Source organism: Arachis ipaensis, chromosome B3 (genome assembly GCF_059453495.1).
Source record: "Arachis ipaensis isolate K30076 ecotype BB chromosome B3, ASM5945349v1, whole genome shotgun sequence".
In the NCBI taxonomy this organism is placed as follows: domain Eukaryota; kingdom Viridiplantae; phylum Streptophyta; class Magnoliopsida; order Fabales; family Fabaceae; genus Arachis; species Arachis ipaensis.
The window spans coordinates 13,387,128-13,407,886 of record NC_142438.1 but is presented as its reverse complement, the minus strand read 5'-3'; the positions used below and the strand labels follow the sequence as shown (position 1 = coordinate 13,407,886).

Here is a 20,759-nt window from a genome sequence, read left to right as displayed (position 1 = left end):
AATATCTTTTATATGCTTAGATATATTAGGACAAAATTCAAGGTTCCCATAGTTGAAGCTAAACTATGCTATTAATGAAAAGTTTAATTATGTTGATGTGAATATTATTTTAATAGTTGATATTTTATAAAAAAATATAAAATAATATGTATAAATATTTATATAAATATAATGACTAATTTAGTAATTAGAGAGTAACGACTTCTACTAAATAACTTAAGACCTAGTTTGGTAAAGTCTTTTAAAGATTTTTCTTTTGCTTTTTAGAAAGATCATGTGTTATATCTTATAGGTTTTAAAAGTAGAGATGTTTTTAAAAACACTTAAAGATATAATTTTTAAATTAGTTTATATTTATTAAAATTAAAAATTTTAATATAATAATTTAATACATGAATATAAATATTTAAGTTTAATTTATCCTTAACTAAATTATTGATGTTAAATTCATCAAAAAATGTTCTCTATTTATATTTTTCATTGTCATAATTTTAAACGTTAAAATTAGTTTAGCAAATATAATTATCATTATTTATGTTTATAATTCAATTTTAATCTAATAATTTACCATGTTACAACCTTTTAAAAAATATCCGTTTTAAGACAACTTTGATAGTTTACCTGTAAAAAGAAATAAAAGTTTTATCACCTTTAGGCTTTAACTTCTTATATATACACTCCACAAATCATGTGCTTTTTTCTTTCTTTTGAGTTATGATTATACATTTTATTAATCTTCTATTGATAACTATTTTAAGTAATTTAGAGTAAAAATTTGTGCACATTAAAAATAATGATTTGAAATGAAAGGGAGTGAAAGCAAATGGAACTCTATTTAAAGCAACCCTATGCATGGTGCAAACCACACACTACTACTCACTAAAAATTAAAGAAGTAGCTAAAGCTAATATGGCAAAGGCTTTCGTCTTCTTCTCATTGCTGCTTCTTCAAACACTACTCATCATGATCATTGCAACAAGCCATGTTCATGGAATGTTTCAACTAAAAGAAGCAACCATCGACGAAATCCAAAGCGCTTTTGCGCGAAACGAAATCACATCAAAGCATCTAGTTAAGTTGTATAAAGATGAGATCTTTAAAAGAAACCCTATCCTTCGTGGCGTCTCGGATCTAAATCCGGACGCAGAATTTGAGGCTGAGAAAGCCGACGAAGAGCGCTTGGCGGGAAAAAGAGGGACAAAGTTGAGTGGAATACCGGTGTTGGTAAAGGACAACATTGATTTCAAAAAGAAGAAGATGAGTACCACGGCCGGTTCGTATGCGCTTCTTGGGTCGGTGGTGGCGGAGGACGCTTTTGTGGTGAAGAAGTTGAGGGAGGCTGGGGCCATAATTCTTGGCAAAGCCACCTTGAAGCAGTGGAATGGTTTTAGGTCTTACAATATGCCTGGTGGTTGGTCTGCCTATGGTGGCCAAGGCAAGGTAATTAAAATTTTGAGTAATAAATTTAATTAATTAAGATTCTAAATTGGTTAATCATTTTAATTTGTTTTCCTATTTAAAAAAAGGAAAAAATATATAGTTGAAAAAACTTTCTAAGTGCAGGTTTGGAGGTGGCAAGTGGGAGAGAGCTTCTGAAAAATCAGAAATGAAATTCCGCATTAAATGATGAAACAAACTTTAGAAAACACGTACATTGATTAGTTTATATACAACTAATTAACTAACTGGGGAATGCTAGGTAAACAATGACTATCTTGAATAACATGAACAACTACCAATCAAATAAAAATGCACTACATCCTAATTTAATGCTACTAATTAAATTTACTCTTTTAATCCTATTAATTCACATTTACACATTATTCAAAAATGTTGTTGGTTACCTATACTTTTCCTAACTAAACAAACTAAACTACAAGTTTACAGCTAAAAAAATATTATGGACCATCAAAATTTATTGTTTTGATTATTAATTAATTATTAACTCAATTTTTTTAGTTTAATTTTTTTATTTTAATAATTCAATAATATATTTTATCTCATATTTTTAAATATTAATAATTAACTGATGATTAAAAAATAAAAAATTTTAATAATCTTGACATTTTTTCTCTATAATTATGTTCTAACTCAAACAATAACTAACATCTAACTCCAATAGTAAGTTAACCAATACATACTAACTAACTTATCTGGCAGCATAACTAAATATAACTGTCACCAAGTTAGTTATGCTGCTAAATCAGGAAAGTCAATCTATTACTATTCAACCACGACTTTTAACTTCTACTGAGTTATAAAGAACAAGAACTTTATTTTAAAAAAAAAAAAATTTACTAAACTAAATAAATATATCATTTTTTTACAAAATAAACCTAAATATATTATTACAATAATATTTGAAAAATAATAAAAAATTAATTCTAACAGTCTAAAGTTATCTTATTTAATTTTTATTAATTATTACTAAAATAAATATGTAATTACGGATATTATGTTTTTATTTGTGATTAATGATATGGATGCATGGATGGCATGCAGAACCCTTATAACTTGAGCAATGAAGTGTGCGGATCAAGCAGTGGATCAGCAATATCAATGGCAGCAAACTTTGCAACGGTGTCGTTAGGGACTGAAACCGATGGCTCAATAATTTGTCCTGCAGCATACAACTCAATCGTTGGAATCAAACCCACCGTTAACCTCACTAGCAGATCCGGCGTGATCCCTATTTCTCTAAGACAAGATTCCGTTGGGTATATATTGCATCATACAATTTTAAATTTATTACGTCATACAAAAAAAAATTATTTTATAATAATATGCATGCCAATCAAAAAGCACATGCACGCATCACTATATAATATCGCGTTCTTTTGCAATCAACATCACTAATAAAAATTGGATGATGTCAATTGTTTAATCTTATTTTTTATTATACTCTTCTTTATATTTAATTTTGATCTCACTTATAAAATTAATGAAAAGAGATCACACTTTATTTCTTTAAGCGTTAACAAAAATCGTGAGGATCCATTTCTCTAATCAGCATCTTTTTTATTATTTTATTTATCTTAAATTTTAGATATTAAATTATAAATATTTAATTTTAAATTTTAAATTATAATCTTAAATTTTAAAGTTGGCTAATATTAAATAATTACAAATTAATCAATATTAATTAACCAAAAATTAATTCTGTATATTTTTAATTTAATTTATATTTTGACTTTCATTTTTATAATTAATTAGTTGGTCTTTCTTACATAAATTTCACTATCACTATTTATTGCTTTTTGTATTGGGTTAATTAATTAATTTTTAGTTTTGATATTAAATTAAATTTAACAAAATAATTAATATTGTATGTTAAGTATAATAAAATATTTTTTTAATTTAAGATAAAAAATTTAATTTATATTTTATTTCGAAAACTAATATAACAATGAAAACATTTATATATAATTTTTAAATTATTTTCTAAACTTTATTATTGAAGGAAAATGTCTTCTACAATAACAACATCTGTCTCAAGTCATAATACACGGTGAAGATTCACATGAAATTCATAGTGTTAGATAATTTTATTATTTTCATATAAAGATAGTTATACGTGAATTTCTACTATAATATACTTGCTAAATTTTACACATATCTATTTTTATTAATAAAATATTTAATTTTACGGAATTAGATTAGATATACTTGTTCACTTAGGACAAGAGAGAGAAATAATGCATATGACTTCAACAAAAAATATAAACTATTCTAAGTAATTTTTTGTTGGATGAACAGGCCTATGGCTAGAACGGTAGAAGATGCAGTTTATGTTCTTGACGTAATTGTAGGGAAAGATGAGAAAGATGAAGGGACTGTTAATGCCTCAAAACACATTCCAGAGGGTGGCTATGCTCAATATCTGAATCCTCGTGGTCTACAAGGAAAAAGACTTGGAATCTTGAGATACCCTGATTCTTTTAATAATTTTCCTGAAAATTCTGTCGAGAATGCTACATATCAACAACTCTTCCAAATAATGAGGTTCTGCTATACATTACCACTTTACATTATGCCACATTTATACATTTTTAATTTTAACTAAGAATTTAAGTGAAAATTGGTATGTAATTATTTTCATGTGAAATTAATATTTAAAAATCATTATAAAAAAAATTAATATAAGAAAGTATTATATGTTTATATAAAAAAATTAATTAGATGAAAACGAAATTATTTTAGCATAATGTAAGTACATTATTAATTTCTTGTTGAATAATATATAATCAGGGATCAAGGAGCGACACTTGTGGATGACATAGTAATTGAGAAGACTGAAGAGATTTATGAGAATGAAATGATAGCATTGTTAGCTGAGCTCAAGAGAGACTTGAATTCTTATCTGGCAAACCTCGTGTCTTCACCTATGCGATCCCTCACAGATCTCATCATCTTCAACTATAAACACTACGTCCTTGTAAGTATATGCATCATTTTATATAATTATTTATTTATTTATTATTTTCTTACAGATATATATAATGACTTGTATGTTTAGAGAACTTTTTCAAAAATGGACTTTTTAATAAATTTTAAAAGTAAAAAATATTTTACAGTTGGATATAAAATTAACGATTATATTACATTTAAATAAGAAAATTTGTCATTAAATCAATTATTGATATAAAATATATATTAAAATATAAATTAAAATAAAATAAAATATATGTATTTAATATTTATACATAATACATAATGATTAGTTTAGTGATTATTTTTAAACGTGTATGTAGCATTTCTTTAAACTAATTTACATATACTACTTGAAGTAATAACAACTAAAATATCTTATTTTGTCGCTTATAAAATATTTTTTTGTAATCCAGAAAAAATATCTAAAAGATGAAAATATTAAATATATTTATCAATACACATATTAAAACATTTTTTTTATCAAAATGTTGATTTCTTTTTCTCTAAACATATAACGTCACACAAACTAAATCATCAAGATTAACTAACACTTTCAACCGTGCACGTATAGATAATTTATTACTATCTTAATTATCTTGGCACAGGAGAAAATCATTGAATATCCACAAGACATGTTTCTAGATGCAAACAAGTTCGATGGAATAAGCAAAGAAGTTCAAGAAGCAATATCAAATCTAGAAAGACTTTCGAAAGATGGGTTTGAGAAGATGATGAAGGAGAAGAAGCTTGATGCATTGATATATGTGGGACAAAAATTGGTTCCATTTTTAGCGGTTGGTGGTTACCCAGCAATAACAGTGCCTGGTGGATACAACAATGAGAATATGCCATTAGGTGTTTCCTTTGGAGGATTAAAGTATTCAGAACCAACTCTTATTGAAATTGCTTATTCTTTTGAACAAGCTACCAAGAAACGTAGGCCTCCTCCTGATGATGTAATCATACTGCAAGTACCACAAGGCAGGAGCAGCCGAGCAGCTCGATTTAATAAATATTAATAACATAAATATGTCCTAAAAGATTTTGGAATCCACTTCTAGATTTTTATGGTAAAAAATATAAGGTAATTAAGTTTTTAAGAAAAATTTGCGACTACTTATATGTCTTGAGAAAAAAAAAAGTGTCAAGTTCGTTTCTGAAAAATTATAGCATTGAACTTCTAGTTTTTTTTTTTTTCGAAAAAACTTTGTTCAGTGTTATAATTTTTGAAAGATTTATTGTTTTTTTTTTTTCTCAAAGACTTATAAGTTTATTACAAAATTTTCTTAGACTTATTACCTAATATTTTTTTTTTATAAATTAAACGCAAAATCTTTTAGGACTTATTTATGCTATTACTCTATAATAAATTTGTGTGAATTGAATAAATTGGCGAATTAGTTAGAATTGTTGTTTAATATAATGGTACTCACACATTAGGTGATGAGTACAAAGTGTTCTGAGTGATGTGGCTTTGTCATCCCCCTTGTGAGATGAAAGCAATGAAATAAGTAGCATCTTGATGCTGTCAATGTGTAAGTTTAATTAGTTTATTGTTTCAAGTTTTCTGATGTAAGCACATGATTTATGTCATAAATTCACAATATTTTAATAAAAAAATATTGCTTAAAATCTTATAGTTATTAAATGCTTTTTTTTTTTTTCATGATATCTCTTAATTTGGTAGGTTAAGAATTAATCCGTCATATATCGAAACTCTATTTAAAAATTTGTTGTTGAACAATGGTTACTACTTACTATACAACAAAGCAAAATTCGAACCACTAATGGTTGCTTAGCTAGATTAATAGTCTACCAACTAAAGTAATCTAAATTGGTTATATATATATATATATATATATATATATATATATATATATATTTGGTCCTCAAAGAATTTTAAACTGGACACTTTAGTCCCCAACTAAAATTAATTAGTCGATTGGTCCCTAACAATTAACTCCGTCAGTCATTTAGGTCCTTTATTCCGTTAATTCTAACGGAGGACAAAATAGTCCCTAACAACTCTAACAGGGGACAAAATGGTCCCTGATCTCCTCGGTTCGGAAACGACACTGTTCTCTCCCAATTTCCATCATATCTCGCATAACACTAACAGTCTAACACTGTAACATCAAACTATACAATGCACACTCTATAAATTTAATGTTCACAAGAAAAAAAAATCCTCCACGGGTTGAGTTGCTGATGTGATTTGTAATTTTAGAAAGATTGAATACTAGAGATAGATTATGTAAGTTTAAGATTGTACCAGAAGCGGAATCCTTTTGTGTCTTATATAAGGATAGATTGGAGACGGTACATCACTTGCTTTTTCATGTGATCGTATATGGAAGTTGTGGGGATCAATCTTGGTGGATTGGAGTGTGATTTGGGTTTGGTCAGGAACCACCAAAGAATGCTTTGAGGTGTGGATGGATAGAAAGATAAAAAAAGATATGAAGAAAGTGTGGATGGTGTTATTTTTTCCTGTAATATGGTGCACATGGAGATATAGAAATAACATTGTCTTTAATAATGGAGTGTTGGTATTAGAGAAGTTAAAGGAGGAAGTTGTAGAATGCACAAATCGATGGTGTCAAGATCGACAATATAGGAGTAATTGATGTACTTATGAGTGTAAATATCAAGTCTAAGGAAAATAAGAAGACATATGAAGTTGATTTTTGATGCATGATTTACTGATCTATGAAAAAGGCCAATAATTCTGCAGAGTAAAAATTGAAAGGAGAATGATCATGATTTGATGTTGTATAAGATCGGGTTCATCTTGAAGTGTCTTTGGAGGAGCTAAAATCATTATATTCTTTTGCTCACTGTTTGCTTTTTATGCTAGTTTTTATGTTTTCTTTGTAGTTATTGCTCTGTTTTTGTTACTATTTTTTTGGAACTACGCCCACTTTGTTTGGAATTGGGTGGAGATGTAATTATCTAAAAAAAAGAAAAAAAATCCTCAACTTGTTCTCAACCAATTTATACTTAGGAAACTAATGCCTATGTCTCTCAACTAGTTGTCGTCTTCGATGGATCCCATGAATCCAGACAGCAAGTCATTTGTTAAGACTCCGAAAGAGAAGGAATGAAGCACTCGGTGTCTATTTCAAATGAGAATTTGCATATGATGTCAAAGGAGAATTTTCTCATGATATCCTAATGTCCAACAATCTATGTTGCTTGCCGGAGAGTGGAGAAAGGTGTGCCCTTGGAATAGTTGTGGAACTTGGTCTTGAAGATGTTGTGGACGTTGTCGGTGTTGGAGGTGATGTTATCAAAGACATGGAAGTGGATGCTTTTGGTGGATGAAGTACAGAGGAGGTGGATGTACCAGTCACAAAGATTTAGGAAGTGTGTGGTCCATGACATATTGAGGTAGGTGTGACAATTACACCATGGCTTAATCTTTGAGCTAAAGAGGAGGAAGGAAAAGATGGAAAAGAAGACTGTGAAGGTGAAGAATGAGAGTATGAATGTTAGGATTATGCGAGATATGATGAAAATTGGGAAAGAACAGTGTCGTTTTCGAATAAAGGGGTCAGGGATTATTTTGTCCCTTGTTAGAGTTGTCAGGGATCATTTTGTCCCATGTTAGAGTTTTCAGGGACCATTTTGTCTTCCGTTAGAGTTGACGAAGCTAAGGACCTAAATGACTGACGGAGTTAATTGTTAGGGACCAATCGACTAATTAATTTTAGTTGGGGACTAAAGTGTCCAGTTTAAAATTCTTTGAGGACCAAAATGGGTATATACTCTATATATTTTGTTGGTTTAAGTTATTGAATTGGTCCATAGAAACAAAAAAGCCCATATGAAACAGGTCTAATTCGGCCCGTTTGGTAGGTGAAGAACCCAAATTGAAAAAAAAAAACAAAAAAGTGAAGAACAAGTTCCATTGATGAACACAAAGGTTGTTGACTGAAGAACCCCAAGAAGATTGGTAACCCAACAACAACCCAGATCATCTTCATCTTCGCATTCCGTTTTGAAAGAAGCAAAAGTTAAAACACAATTGAAGAAAGGCATGTCGAAAAAGGAAGAAGCTTTGCTTCAATTCGCTCCGATGCAGAGTTCCGTCGATGAAGGCTTCTGGCACAGATTCTCTTCCTTGAAGCTCAACAAGCTCGGCATTGATGATTCTCCATTACCCATCATTGGTTCTTCCCCTTTTCTTGATTCTCTACCAACTACCATTCTTTTCCTTACAAATTTACTCCCTTTAACAAAAGGGCAACATCAAAATTGTGGTCTTTATTTTTTTTTTCCTTGTATTTGTTCTGATACATGCATAAGCATAACCCTATTGGAGCTGAAATGTAAACTAATTTTTTTATGATCTTTTTAGTGGGTTCATTCATCCATTTAAGATGCTGCTATTACTTGAATTTATAGGTTTCTATGCACCTTGCTCACGTTCTCAAGTGTCAAATCATTTAACTCTGCTAGCTGAGTCTTTTGCCTTCTGAATCAAGTGATTCTTCATTGGTACCAGAACCATGCTCTGGTAACAGGAACACGTGTTCTGTACCTGGGATTCTTTACAATACCAATACTGCGGAAGGTTTTCATGCACTTGATAAGATGAAACTCTTGAAGGAAGAGGTAGCAAAGGTAAACTCTTCAATTCAGTTCTTATATATACCTTATTTTTTTTGTGTATTACACTCCACGAATCATGTCCGTTTTTCTTTATTTTAAGTTATGATTATACATATACATTTTCGCAATCTTCTATTAATAACTATTTTAAGTAATTTAGAATAAAAATTTATACACATTAAAAATTTATAATTAACTTATTATTATAATATGCACATATGTCTGCACAATAGAATTTTAGAGAGGAGTCTACCACACACGTTGGACAAGTCAAGGTTACTTGATGATATTGACAAGCACTTCTCAGTCGAGATCCTTGATAAGATAATGAGGCCAAAACTATATGCAGTGGTGGAAAAGTTCATGACACATGGACTATGTGGCAAGTACTACAACAGTAGCCCATGCATGTTAAATGGTAGGTACTCAAAATTTTACCTAAACCATTCAGGCCAAAAATTATTATTGATAATGCTGGATTTCCTAGATAAGAAGGTTTGGCACTCATGTAATTGAATGTATGACGTTGACTGGAGATAAAATTGGGCAGGTGGTATTGATTCCGTACATGAACACGATACCTAACAACCAGATTCTTCTATTCCGATTTCGACGGAGACCGTTTTCAATTATTATTTTGTTCGCTATGACTATTAATAAGTCACAAGGACAAATATTAAACACAGTTGGATTGTACCTATCTAGACCAGTTTTTGTTTATGGGCAATTGTATTGCTTTGTCACGAGTAAAATCTAAGAAGGACCGAGAGTTTTGATTCAAAATCATTCATCTATACTTTCCAATACAAGATAAATGTCGTATACAGGGAGGTCTTTCCTAACTTAGGCTAAACAATCACATTGTATTTTACAATTTCTCATCCATGAATCTATTCTGTTATACAAAAATCGAATTTCTGCATTTAATGATGGAGTTGACATGTCATACTTTAAAAAGTGTTTCTTGATTTATTTTTTTAACTCATTATGTATAATTTATTACACTAACTTAGTTATACCAACTAATTGATTTCACTAAATATTTAAATATCAATGTAATTTATTATAATTTATATCAATCAGTTAATTAGTTCATTAATTTATAAGGTGCATAATAAAATAAACGATTTGTTATTTATTTTAATTAAATGTAATAAATTTAAATTAATTTGATTGATTTTTTTATTGTCTTATTTATTCAAATTTATAATAATATTAGTTATGAAATAATGAATATGGTATAATTTTGTCTAACTTTATTATTATATGTAGCTATTATTCTAATTTATATCAGACTAAAAGGACACTATTATTTTTTATTTTAATGATGATTTAATTTGTTGAAATATTTAATTAAAATAATCTTTTAATTTTATTTTTAATTATTACTGTTAACCTTAATTGAAATTATAGCAAGATATTATATTTTTTGGTATTAGACGAACTTAAAATTATCGAAAGATATTGTATTTAATTATTACTGTATTGGTTGATTTAAATATTTAAACGAAAGACTATACTTATTACTTACACTAATGAATCAAGAGTAGATAAAATATTATATATGTATTAATTATACATAATGAATCAAACGATTTAATTTTCTTTTTCTTTTGTTTTAGGTCATCACAAACAGACCGGACTCTGAAGAGGCAACTACCCTTGCACAGCAAAAGTTTCTCCCCCAGTCTGGTTACTGTTCCACGTTCTTTTATGGTTATTGATGATGCATGAGAGCCTTTCTGGAGATATCGCTTGTAACGTGGGAGGAATTTTATTCAATTGAAACTCAAGATGCTTCTTCTGTCTTTTCTTTATTTTTCATCGTTGGACTTCTTCTCTAACCTTTCCTTTCGACTCTTTCTTGCTCTATTTTAATTGATTTTAATTTTGTTGCCATTTTTTTTCATAAATTCTCTTTTCTTGCTCGACATTTTGATTAGGTTTTGTTGCTTTTTTTTTCAAATTTTATTTTTTTAGAGGATAAAGTATACTTTTTTACAAACAGTTGGTGGGCACCAAAATACTCACAAGAAAGAGAGGATGAAGAAGAAAAGGTTGCAGCTTCAAGCAAGGAAAACCACCATAAACTACTATCTTCAACAGCCCAATTTCCCAAACAACAATTATCATAGTTTTTCTTACCATAATCATAATCATAATAACAGTAACAAACCTTGGTTCTATGATCCTTCTTCCTACAACTATTATTCTAATCTGACTTCACAATTTGTGAAAAATCCCAAATTGGCTTCTACCCCAATGATCAAGATTCAAATTTTTTGGTCGAAAAAGCATCAAATAGTAATTGGTATTTATCTCTATCATCATCATATCAAGCTGCTGCTTCTTCACAGCAAGATTCTTGCATATTCAACTTCTCTAATACTAGTACAGATAATAATAATAATAATAATAATAATAATAATAATAATAATAATAATAATAATAATAATAATAATAATAATAGGGCTTACAACATCTTCAAGCCTTGCAACTTTCTTGATTCTTCAAATCATCAAATACAAAGTCATAGTAGTAATAACAAAATTTTGGATCTTCAATTAGGCCTCAATTTATAGTCAAATACAAGAGGGGCCTAATTTATTAGTATTATTATTGATTAAGGCATACAGGATATATACATGCAATGAAAAAATAGAAAGCTGGGTTTGCTAACAGAGAAGGAGGAAGAGCGATGGCTTCGACGGTGCTGGATTTTCGCGAAGAAAAAGAGAAAGAAGAAAAAAAAGGGTGATGGTCATCGAACAGAGATGGTGATGATGGAGATGGAGAGTCGGAGAAGAAAGGAGAAAGAAGGAGAATGAGGGATTTGGCCGGCGACGATAAAGGAGAAGGTTGACAGTGGTTGCTCAATAATGGTGATAGTAGTGAAAATAATGGTGAGATGAAAAGAGAGAAAGAAGGAGACAGAGGATTGTAATGATGATGACGATGATAATAGGTATAAGGGAGGAGTATATTTGGAAAGAAAAATATTAATTATTAAAAAATTAGTAATTAGGGTAAAATTGATGCAAATAGAAAATTTGATGGATAAAATTGAAACAAATTAAAATTTAGGGATATTTTAAAATTTTTTAGCAAACTTCAAAGAGAAAAAGTATACTTTACCCTTTTCTATATTTTTTAATCTGCACGTTTTGATTGAAAAATATTTATGATACAGAATGTGTATTTTATTTTCAATTCAAATATTTTTTCATTTTTGTGAATCGTCAAGACAGATTTCTTCTTCTTTTGGGTATGGAGAATTTATCATCTATCTATTTAATCTATCTATTTAATATACTAAAACTGGGTTTCTCTCAACTAATTAAGATGACGTGTTGATTCCTCGTGAGTCCGTTTTCCCTCCAAAATGCATGAAATTTTTCATCTATTCTAAATTATTTTATAAAAAATATCTTTATTATAATTATATTATAATTAATATTTAATAAATAATATATAATTATACCAATTTAGAAACATATCTTCATTATTATTATATCAAATCAATATTTAATACACTATTAAATTACTTTTCAATTATCAATTAAAAATACTTTTAATTATTTTAATAATAATAATAATAATAATAATAATAATAATAATAATAATAATAATAATAATAATAATAATGATATGATAATGGCACCGGTTGTGGTAATCATGATAAAAATATTTGATTCTAATCATAAAATGATCAAATCTTATAATATTAATAACGCACATTAATTTTAAATATTTTTAGTTATTTTAATTATATTAATTATAAAAATATTGATATAATTTTGATTCTTATTCATTATTCAATAATAATAATAATAATAATAATAATAATAATAATAATAAATTGTAATAATAAAATTGAAATTATCACGTGGATAAAGTAACATCTTAAAATTATAATAATTTATCACTGGTAATCGAAAAAATTATAATAGGGTTACGTAAAAGTATTTTTAGCATTAGCATATAATAATTCTACAAGTTATTTTTTTTATTACTTTAACCCGTTATAATTCTATCTTCTTATGATATTTATTTCAAACATTTTTAGTTATTATACCCGTCCATGATAATATATCTCTACTCCCTTTCTATTTCAATCTGTGTATATTAGGTATAATATTCTTATTTATTGTCTTAGATTTCTCTAATTTTGATAGAAGATAATGATTCTAATTATGATATGATAAAATTATATAATTTTAACAAAATTAATATATGATGCAAAATTACTTTTATATAATAAAAAATTACCTTAATAATAAATAATTTACATATTTATTTTTATTTTACTAAAGTCTATATATAGTGTTTTTCTGTGGTACATGAATCTAAATTTGAGAGTCAACTCATAATTTTATATTTTTTTTACTACTTTATAGAATAAGAATGTATTCTTCGTTTATTAATTGTTGTTGCTCTAAGTTATTCTTATCGTCTAATGTTCCAGTTCGATTGTCTTTTGCCACAATCGTTTTACAATGCATCACATCCATGAAATACATCATTGAGTTGTCTTCACTGATTCGGGTTCCAACTACATGGATGTAAGCGTTCAAAGAAGGGGCAATAATCTCTACTTTACCGAAGGATGGTTGGATCTACTCATCACCTATTATGACCAACCTAATGGGATATGGTTAAAGTTAGCTCTCTTGGGAGGAGCTCGATTTTTGATTGAGGAATTGTTTCCACGGAACTTTATGGGGCAAGTTCAAGTTCCATCCCTCCATGCTTTTTACGTCTGTCCGAGAATCTTCGAAGTGGAGCACATAATGAGATTGAATTCCCTCAATTTAAGTGCAATTTTGCTAAATTCGTGACAAACTCGGATATGCAATTTCAACGATTGGTAATATATTTAAATTTTATTATTTTAAGCTTTTCGTTATTAGAATAATTTTATAACATATTTTGATTTTTTTTCATAAATTACTGACTTTCTTTTGCATGCAATGTCATTGAGGGGAATAAGGGTTAGTTTGGTTTTTCGGTGTGGCAATTATATACCTTGTCGCATTGCATGGATAACGGATGATGAAGTTTATTTAACACGAAGATGGTTTGAATTTGTACGAATTCTAAATGTTCAAACTTACGATATTGTTTCAGTTGGTTGTCGTTACGAGAATGACTCTATTCTATACGTGACTAAGGATTAGAATAGAATCAATATTATTTAAGTAATTTGGTTTTAATATTAGTATTTGATTAAATTAGTATTAAAAAATTTTAAATTATTGTCTCAAATTATATATTATGAATATTTTTCGTGAATGTGCTATTTTTAAATATTAAATATTTTAATAAAATGAAGTACCGTAAGATATATTTAAGTTTATTTTTATCCTTGATTTCTTTAGTTGTATTTTCATTAAATTCAAACAAAATCTCTACCTAAAAATAAATTGTTGACCTAAACACAATTTTTTTGCCAAAAAAAAAAACAGATTTTATCTAGAAAAAATAATGAAACATGCATCTTTTGATGATATATACAAAGTGTAATAGAAATAAAGTAAATATTATGTCATAATAATATCTTTAATTGCATTATAATTAGTTCATAAATAATGTATGATTATATTATTTTGGAAAAATATTCTCATTATAGTTATATCAAATTATATTTAATATATTATTAAACTAATTATCAATTAATGTATTATCATTTAACTAAATTAATCTAAATATTTAATAAAGATAAATGATAAATTTATGTTTTGAATATATATTCTTTTTGTATTAATATACGTGTGCATGTCACCTCCATATTTATTTTTTAGATCACTCCATTTTCATTAAGCGTAATAGAAACAAAAAAAAACTAATAAATAATTACTTGAGTTTTTCGTTATTCCTATATATAGGCTTTATTTTTTTTATAATACAGTTTATATCCATTTATTTTTATTTTTTATATAAAAATTATATTATATATATTTATATATTATTTTTTTAATTCATCCTTATAAATATTGGCATATAATTAATCCAGATAATATATATATATCGAATAAATATCTTTATTGAATTAATTATAACAACTGATATAAGATAATAATATAGAAATAACTTAATTATAGCAAGAATTTTTATTAAAATAATTGACTAATAATTTGAATATAATTAATATAGTTAAATTGATATAGTCAATGTAATTGAGAGTATATGGCAATTATAGTGATTATATCAATTTCAAACATAATTAAGGTGACTTCATAATAATAATTCACGTGACTAATAACCTATTATGCAATAATAATAATAATAATAATAATAATAATAATAATAATAAAAAAGATCTACACGGTACATGTATTATATTTTAAAAAGGTAAAATATATTTTAAAAAAATTAGAGTATCAATAATTAATTGTGATTAATATCAATATCAATAATTAATTCTTATAATTATTTTTGTACTATTAAAGGCTACATATAGTGTTTTTTTTGTAGAATAAAAAAGATTGTGATTCATAACATTTTTGTAAAGTTATATCGTATGGATACAAGATTAATTAGATAACATATTGAATTTTAATTAATATGTTTTATTTTCTGTTCATATTTTTTTATTAATTATTTTACTTTTTATATTTACAGTAAATATTGAATGTAAAAAAAATAATATTGAATGTTATCTATTTTATTTATTTAGAGTCATAATTAAATTTGATATAATTATAGCAAGTATCTAGAATTAATAATAGCATGATACTATAATTTTAAGTTGTATAATATAATAAAAAAATATAGCAATTTATGTATGTTTCCTATATAGCAATAATATTATATATATTTATATATCTCCTCTTTTTGCTCTTTCCTAAAAATATTAGCTTATAATTAATGTAGATAACATATATATTGAGTAAGTATCTCTATTGAATTAATTATAAAGGTTAATAAAATATAATGACATAAATTTTATCTAATTGTAGCAAGTATCTCTATAAAATATAAGGAATAATAGTGAATTGTTACAATTATTTATCATTTAAAAAATTTGTACCTCAGATATAGATTCTCGCTTCTGTTTATTATTTTTCGTACCTAAGGGCTACTAACTACGATTCTATCAACAGTATTACCTATGGTAGATTATGTAATAAAAAGTTTGAAAAATAAAGGGAAGAATTATAAGGTTATGGAAAGTCCCATCCAAATTTGACAAGAACAAGACATCTTACATAGAAATGATTCTCATAAATGATAATGTAAGTTGATTATTTTCCATGATTCTTTCAAGTGATGCTAGGTCTATTTTATAAATATTTTTGGTTTATATTTTAAGTTTATTTGATAAGTAAACCCTTACACGAATCAAAGACAGTGCGATTTTATAGATTTATAAGTGCTAATAACCTTTATATTTAATTTGTTTTATAGTGTGATAATAGCCAATATATTTGTTGGTAGATTTAACTATTACTATATTATTTATGATCATATTCAGTATATATATGTGATTTATTGAAGAAAGTAGATTATTAAAACTGATCAATAATTATTTTAGAGTTAATCTAATTAACACTAAATTAAAAAAACAAACAAACAAGGCATCATAACATGTTATTTTTTTATTAATTAAATTATTATAATTTAAATTAATTTTAAAAATAATTTAAAATTATAATTTTAATCTTATCACGTGCATGACACGGGTAATTACACTTGTTTTAGATACATTTGGGTTTAGTTCAATTTTAAAATTACTTACTGAAAATATACCCTTTCTTAGATGCTATAAGAGGTATGATTCTAAAATTTTTTATTCTTCATGTCTTATTCGGATATTTTCATTTTAGGATTTACGTTTCCTTTTAATCTTTGTTCATCAAAGAAAAATGGCTAAGCGGTATGATTATTTGGAAATGATTACACCACCAAAAAAATGTTGGAGGATTTATGTCAAAATTATCAGATATTGGTTGTCATCGAGTTTTAAAAATTCCATTGAAATGATATTTATAGATGAACAGATAACTCTAATTCTATGCACAAAAATCTCATAGTACAAATTCATAAATTATATTTTTTCTCTGATAATTACTATATGATGAGTTCTCCATGATTTTTTATGATGTTCATAATTCATAGTCAAAGTTAGAAGAAGAATAGACAAAATATAAGTAAAAAAGGATTTAGAAGATGAAGCTCCAAGTTGGAAAAAAAAAAAGCTAACTGGAATGACAACATTTTGTTTCATTTTTTTGTCAATTTTTTTTGGTGATTAAACATAATTTATTTTTTTATTTTGCAGAGTGAATCCAAGATAATTAAACCTTGTTGCTTTTTATAGTTTAATATTGTCTCTAATTTTTATTCGTGTAAATAGCCATTTCTGACCATGAAAGATTTGGACGCCGACAAAATTGACCATGAAAAATTAAAATTAAACTTATACCCATATAAGATAAATTTTATTCGACAAAAATAACCAATTATTAAATTTTTGTTCATAATTCCATAAACACCCTTAACCTTTCATCTTTCTTTATCTCCAAGTCTAATCCCTAACCCTAACCCTATTCCGCTTCCTCTTCCTCTGCCTTTATCCTCCAATCTTCTCTCTGGTCACAATCCCCTCCCACCGCCACCATTTCCTCACCATCCCTTCTCTGTTAACCATCACTAGCTCCAACACCACCACCGCTTCATTTCCTTCCCTCCAACCACTTCCTCCACCGCCATTGAAGATCCTCCTCAGAGAAGAAAAACTTTTCAAATTGAAAACTCCGTTGTACCTACTATATATGTATTATCCATCATCAATCATCAATAATTATTTCACCTGCAAATTGGAATCCTATTATAAAATTTTTAAGTACAAGTAGCTAGAATTAAAATTTCTATATTAATTTTCAGTCTAACACATTATTTGATCGAAATTCAAAAGTGAGAAAGAAATTAATAATATTTTTCTCATCAAACACATTATTAACATGCAGATCGGTTTCTCCAGTAGTGGCGACAACAATATAGACAAAAATCCTTCCTCACCTACTAGGCCTCACCACTAACCGCCATCCAAGCCGCTAAAACTCGCTGCCACAACGCCCTCACCACGCGCCTCTCTGAGTTCTGTTCCACCACGCACTTTCTTTGCTTCCCGGACTTCAAGCCCAATCTCTCCAAGCGAGACAAGAGCCAAAGCTTCACTGGCTATGAAGACGGTCAAAACTTCACTAACTACGACATCGACGAATCCGGAAGCGTCATCGACACTGGGTTTCTAATTTGAAAAGTTTTTTTCTTTTTGAAGGAGCTGAGGAGGGTCTTCAATGGCAGTGAAAGAAGTGATTAGAGGGGAGAGGTGGGGAAGGAAATAAGCGGTAGTAGTGTTAGAGTTGGTGATGGTCGACGAAAAACGGAAGGTAAGGGGGATGGAAGGGATGGTGGTGGTGGAAGGGGATGGTAAGGTTGGAGAGTAAACACAGAGGAGGAGGGAGTGGGGTTAGATTGATAGGGTTAGGGATTGGGTTTAGAGATAAAGAAAGATGAAAGATGAAAGGTTAGGGGTATTTATGGAATTATGAAAAAAATTTAATAATTGATTATTTTTGTCGAACAAAACTTATCTTATATGGGTATAACTTTAATTTTAATTTTTCATGGTCAATTTTGTCAGCGTCCGAATCTTTCACGGTTAGAAATGGCTATTTACTCTTTATTCTTACGCGATTTGAGTAGTTATACCCTGCTATATTAGTCTTTGTTTTAACTTATGGTACGGTGTGTCCAAAAGTAAGTTAATTAGGTAGATGACAACTCAGAATATATTGAATAACATGATATGTGTTTGATTCTTTTCACACCTTTAAAAGTTCTTTTACATATTTTAAAATTTACTTTTCATGAGGGAAATTTTAAGATATATACTTTTTAATTTTAGTTAAAGGATTTTTTGCATAAAGGATACAAGAAGTGAGTTTTAAGATATATACTTTTCAATATGTAATTCTTCGATCTTTACCTGAGTTTTTTACAAATAATCAAGTACATATATGAAAACTTCACAAAGGGGCAGAAAATGTAACACCCTAACTATCAGAATGTCACGCTTTCGACTGCGCCACTTTGATAATTTAAGTATTACGACGACTCTTATAATATTTAATACTAAAATATGAGTCTGTTTAAAACTTAAACCGTATAACCGCTCAAAGGACTTTTTAAATAAGTAACATATATCCATACGAATATCAACACTTACAAATTAAAGGATATATATATATACATAAAATTAACTTTACAAACATTGCATAATCCAAATTCCTATCCCTCATAAAAACTTGTAAGGATAAAGGTGAGGGGAAAAAGTAACTAATACAACACAACATAGCATTTAAATAGAAACGAATTAACTAAGCTCTTCCAAACTTCGTCGTCCATAACCTGAAAAGAAAAGACCTGTAGGGGAGTGAGAACATCGTCCTTGAAAGGGTTCTCACTATAGGGTTACATAATTGCTATAATAAGATACGAAAATAAAATTGTTTTTAAAGTACAGTGATTAATAACCGCCTTATGCTTCTTTTCAAAAGCCAAAGATTTAATATTCAAAATCCAAAATCCTTTCTAAAAGTGAAAGCTGTTAATTTCTCAGAAATCCAAAAGTCTTCTTAAAAGTTTTTCTTAGACAGCAGGAATGACCAAACTGTTCTAAGTATAGGTTCATTACGTCTATGCTTAACCAATTTAGTTTTTCATACTTCTAAACCAAAAACACACACCAAGCACAGCCTTTGGCACATCTATAACCAACCACGGCCCTAGGCCCAAACAATTCAAACAACAGCCAATCCAACCAATTTTCAATCACAAACACAAGTAGGAATGTTCAAGCATAATCAAGCAGTTACATCAAGTAAAGCAATTAGCAATTAGACATAGTTATACACATAGGCAAACACTACAAGAGAAGCGGATACTAGCGGCCAGAAATTAGCGTCTGTGGTCGAACTCGCCGCAAATTGGCAGATTCGCGTCGAAGGTGAGCTGCGGTTTGGCAGCAGCTGCAAAACTGCCTTAGATAGTGGCTGTTCAATAAACCCGCTGCCATTCAACAGTTTTGGTATATATAATAAAAAAATTAGCGTATTTTCTTCCAATCTTCCTCGCGCACGAACACAAACGGGAGCAGAGGCGCAAAACACACCTCCGCGTGCGAATCCTTGCCGCTGTGTAGCTCCGCCCGTCAGTACCAGTTGCATTACGCTTCCCCTTGCTGGTGGGTCCATCGCCGATCTGCTCCTTCCTCCCTCTGGTCCCGTTCTTGGTTCAGGTTATTGGTATCTAAAAAATCCCTTTTTTAATTTTGTTTTGTTTTCTTTTTTGTTTCAGATTTCAATTTGGTGCAGATTAATCTTTTCCTTCTTGATTTGGTTTCAATTTACCCTTTTATTTTTCTTTTGTTCTTGCCAAGAACACAGAATAAAAGGGGGTGAAGCAAAATTCAGTCCAGCAAGTCAAAATCGATACTACAATGAAGACTTGGCACCTCCATTCTGGGTCTTTCTTATCTGGTACATGATGACATTTTCCTTTCACTATACCCTTTTTTTTTGTCCAAAATTTGTCTGTGATAAATATTATTTGTTTGGGTACAATTCATCCAAAGTACTTGATTTCTTCGCAAAGTTAGAGACTTTGCTATTGTGCTTAAACAAATTAAGTTAACATATTTTAAGAAT

General features: G+C 28.4%; 1 protein-coding gene and 1 pseudogene across 1 annotated transcript; both read left to right on the top strand.

Annotated features, from left to right (window-relative positions):
* Window positions 1-837: 837 nt before the first annotated feature.
* LOC107629675 (putative amidase At4g34880) lies at window positions 838-6,063 on the top strand. Its single transcript, XM_088506497.1, has 5 exons — window positions 838-1,440; window positions 2,503-2,717; window positions 3,757-4,002; window positions 4,249-4,435; window positions 5,037-6,063. The coding sequence occupies exons 1-5, from the start codon at window positions 853-855 to the stop codon at window positions 5,448-5,450; spliced, it is 1,650 nt and encodes a 549-aa protein (XP_088362623.1). The 5' UTR covers window positions 838-852; the 3' UTR covers window positions 5,451-6,063.
* A 2,407-nt stretch (window positions 6,064-8,470) lies between these two features.
* LOC110269377 (uncharacterized) lies at window positions 8,471-11,648 on the top strand (annotated as a pseudogene).
* The last annotated feature ends 9,111 nt before the right edge of the window (window positions 11,649-20,759 follow it).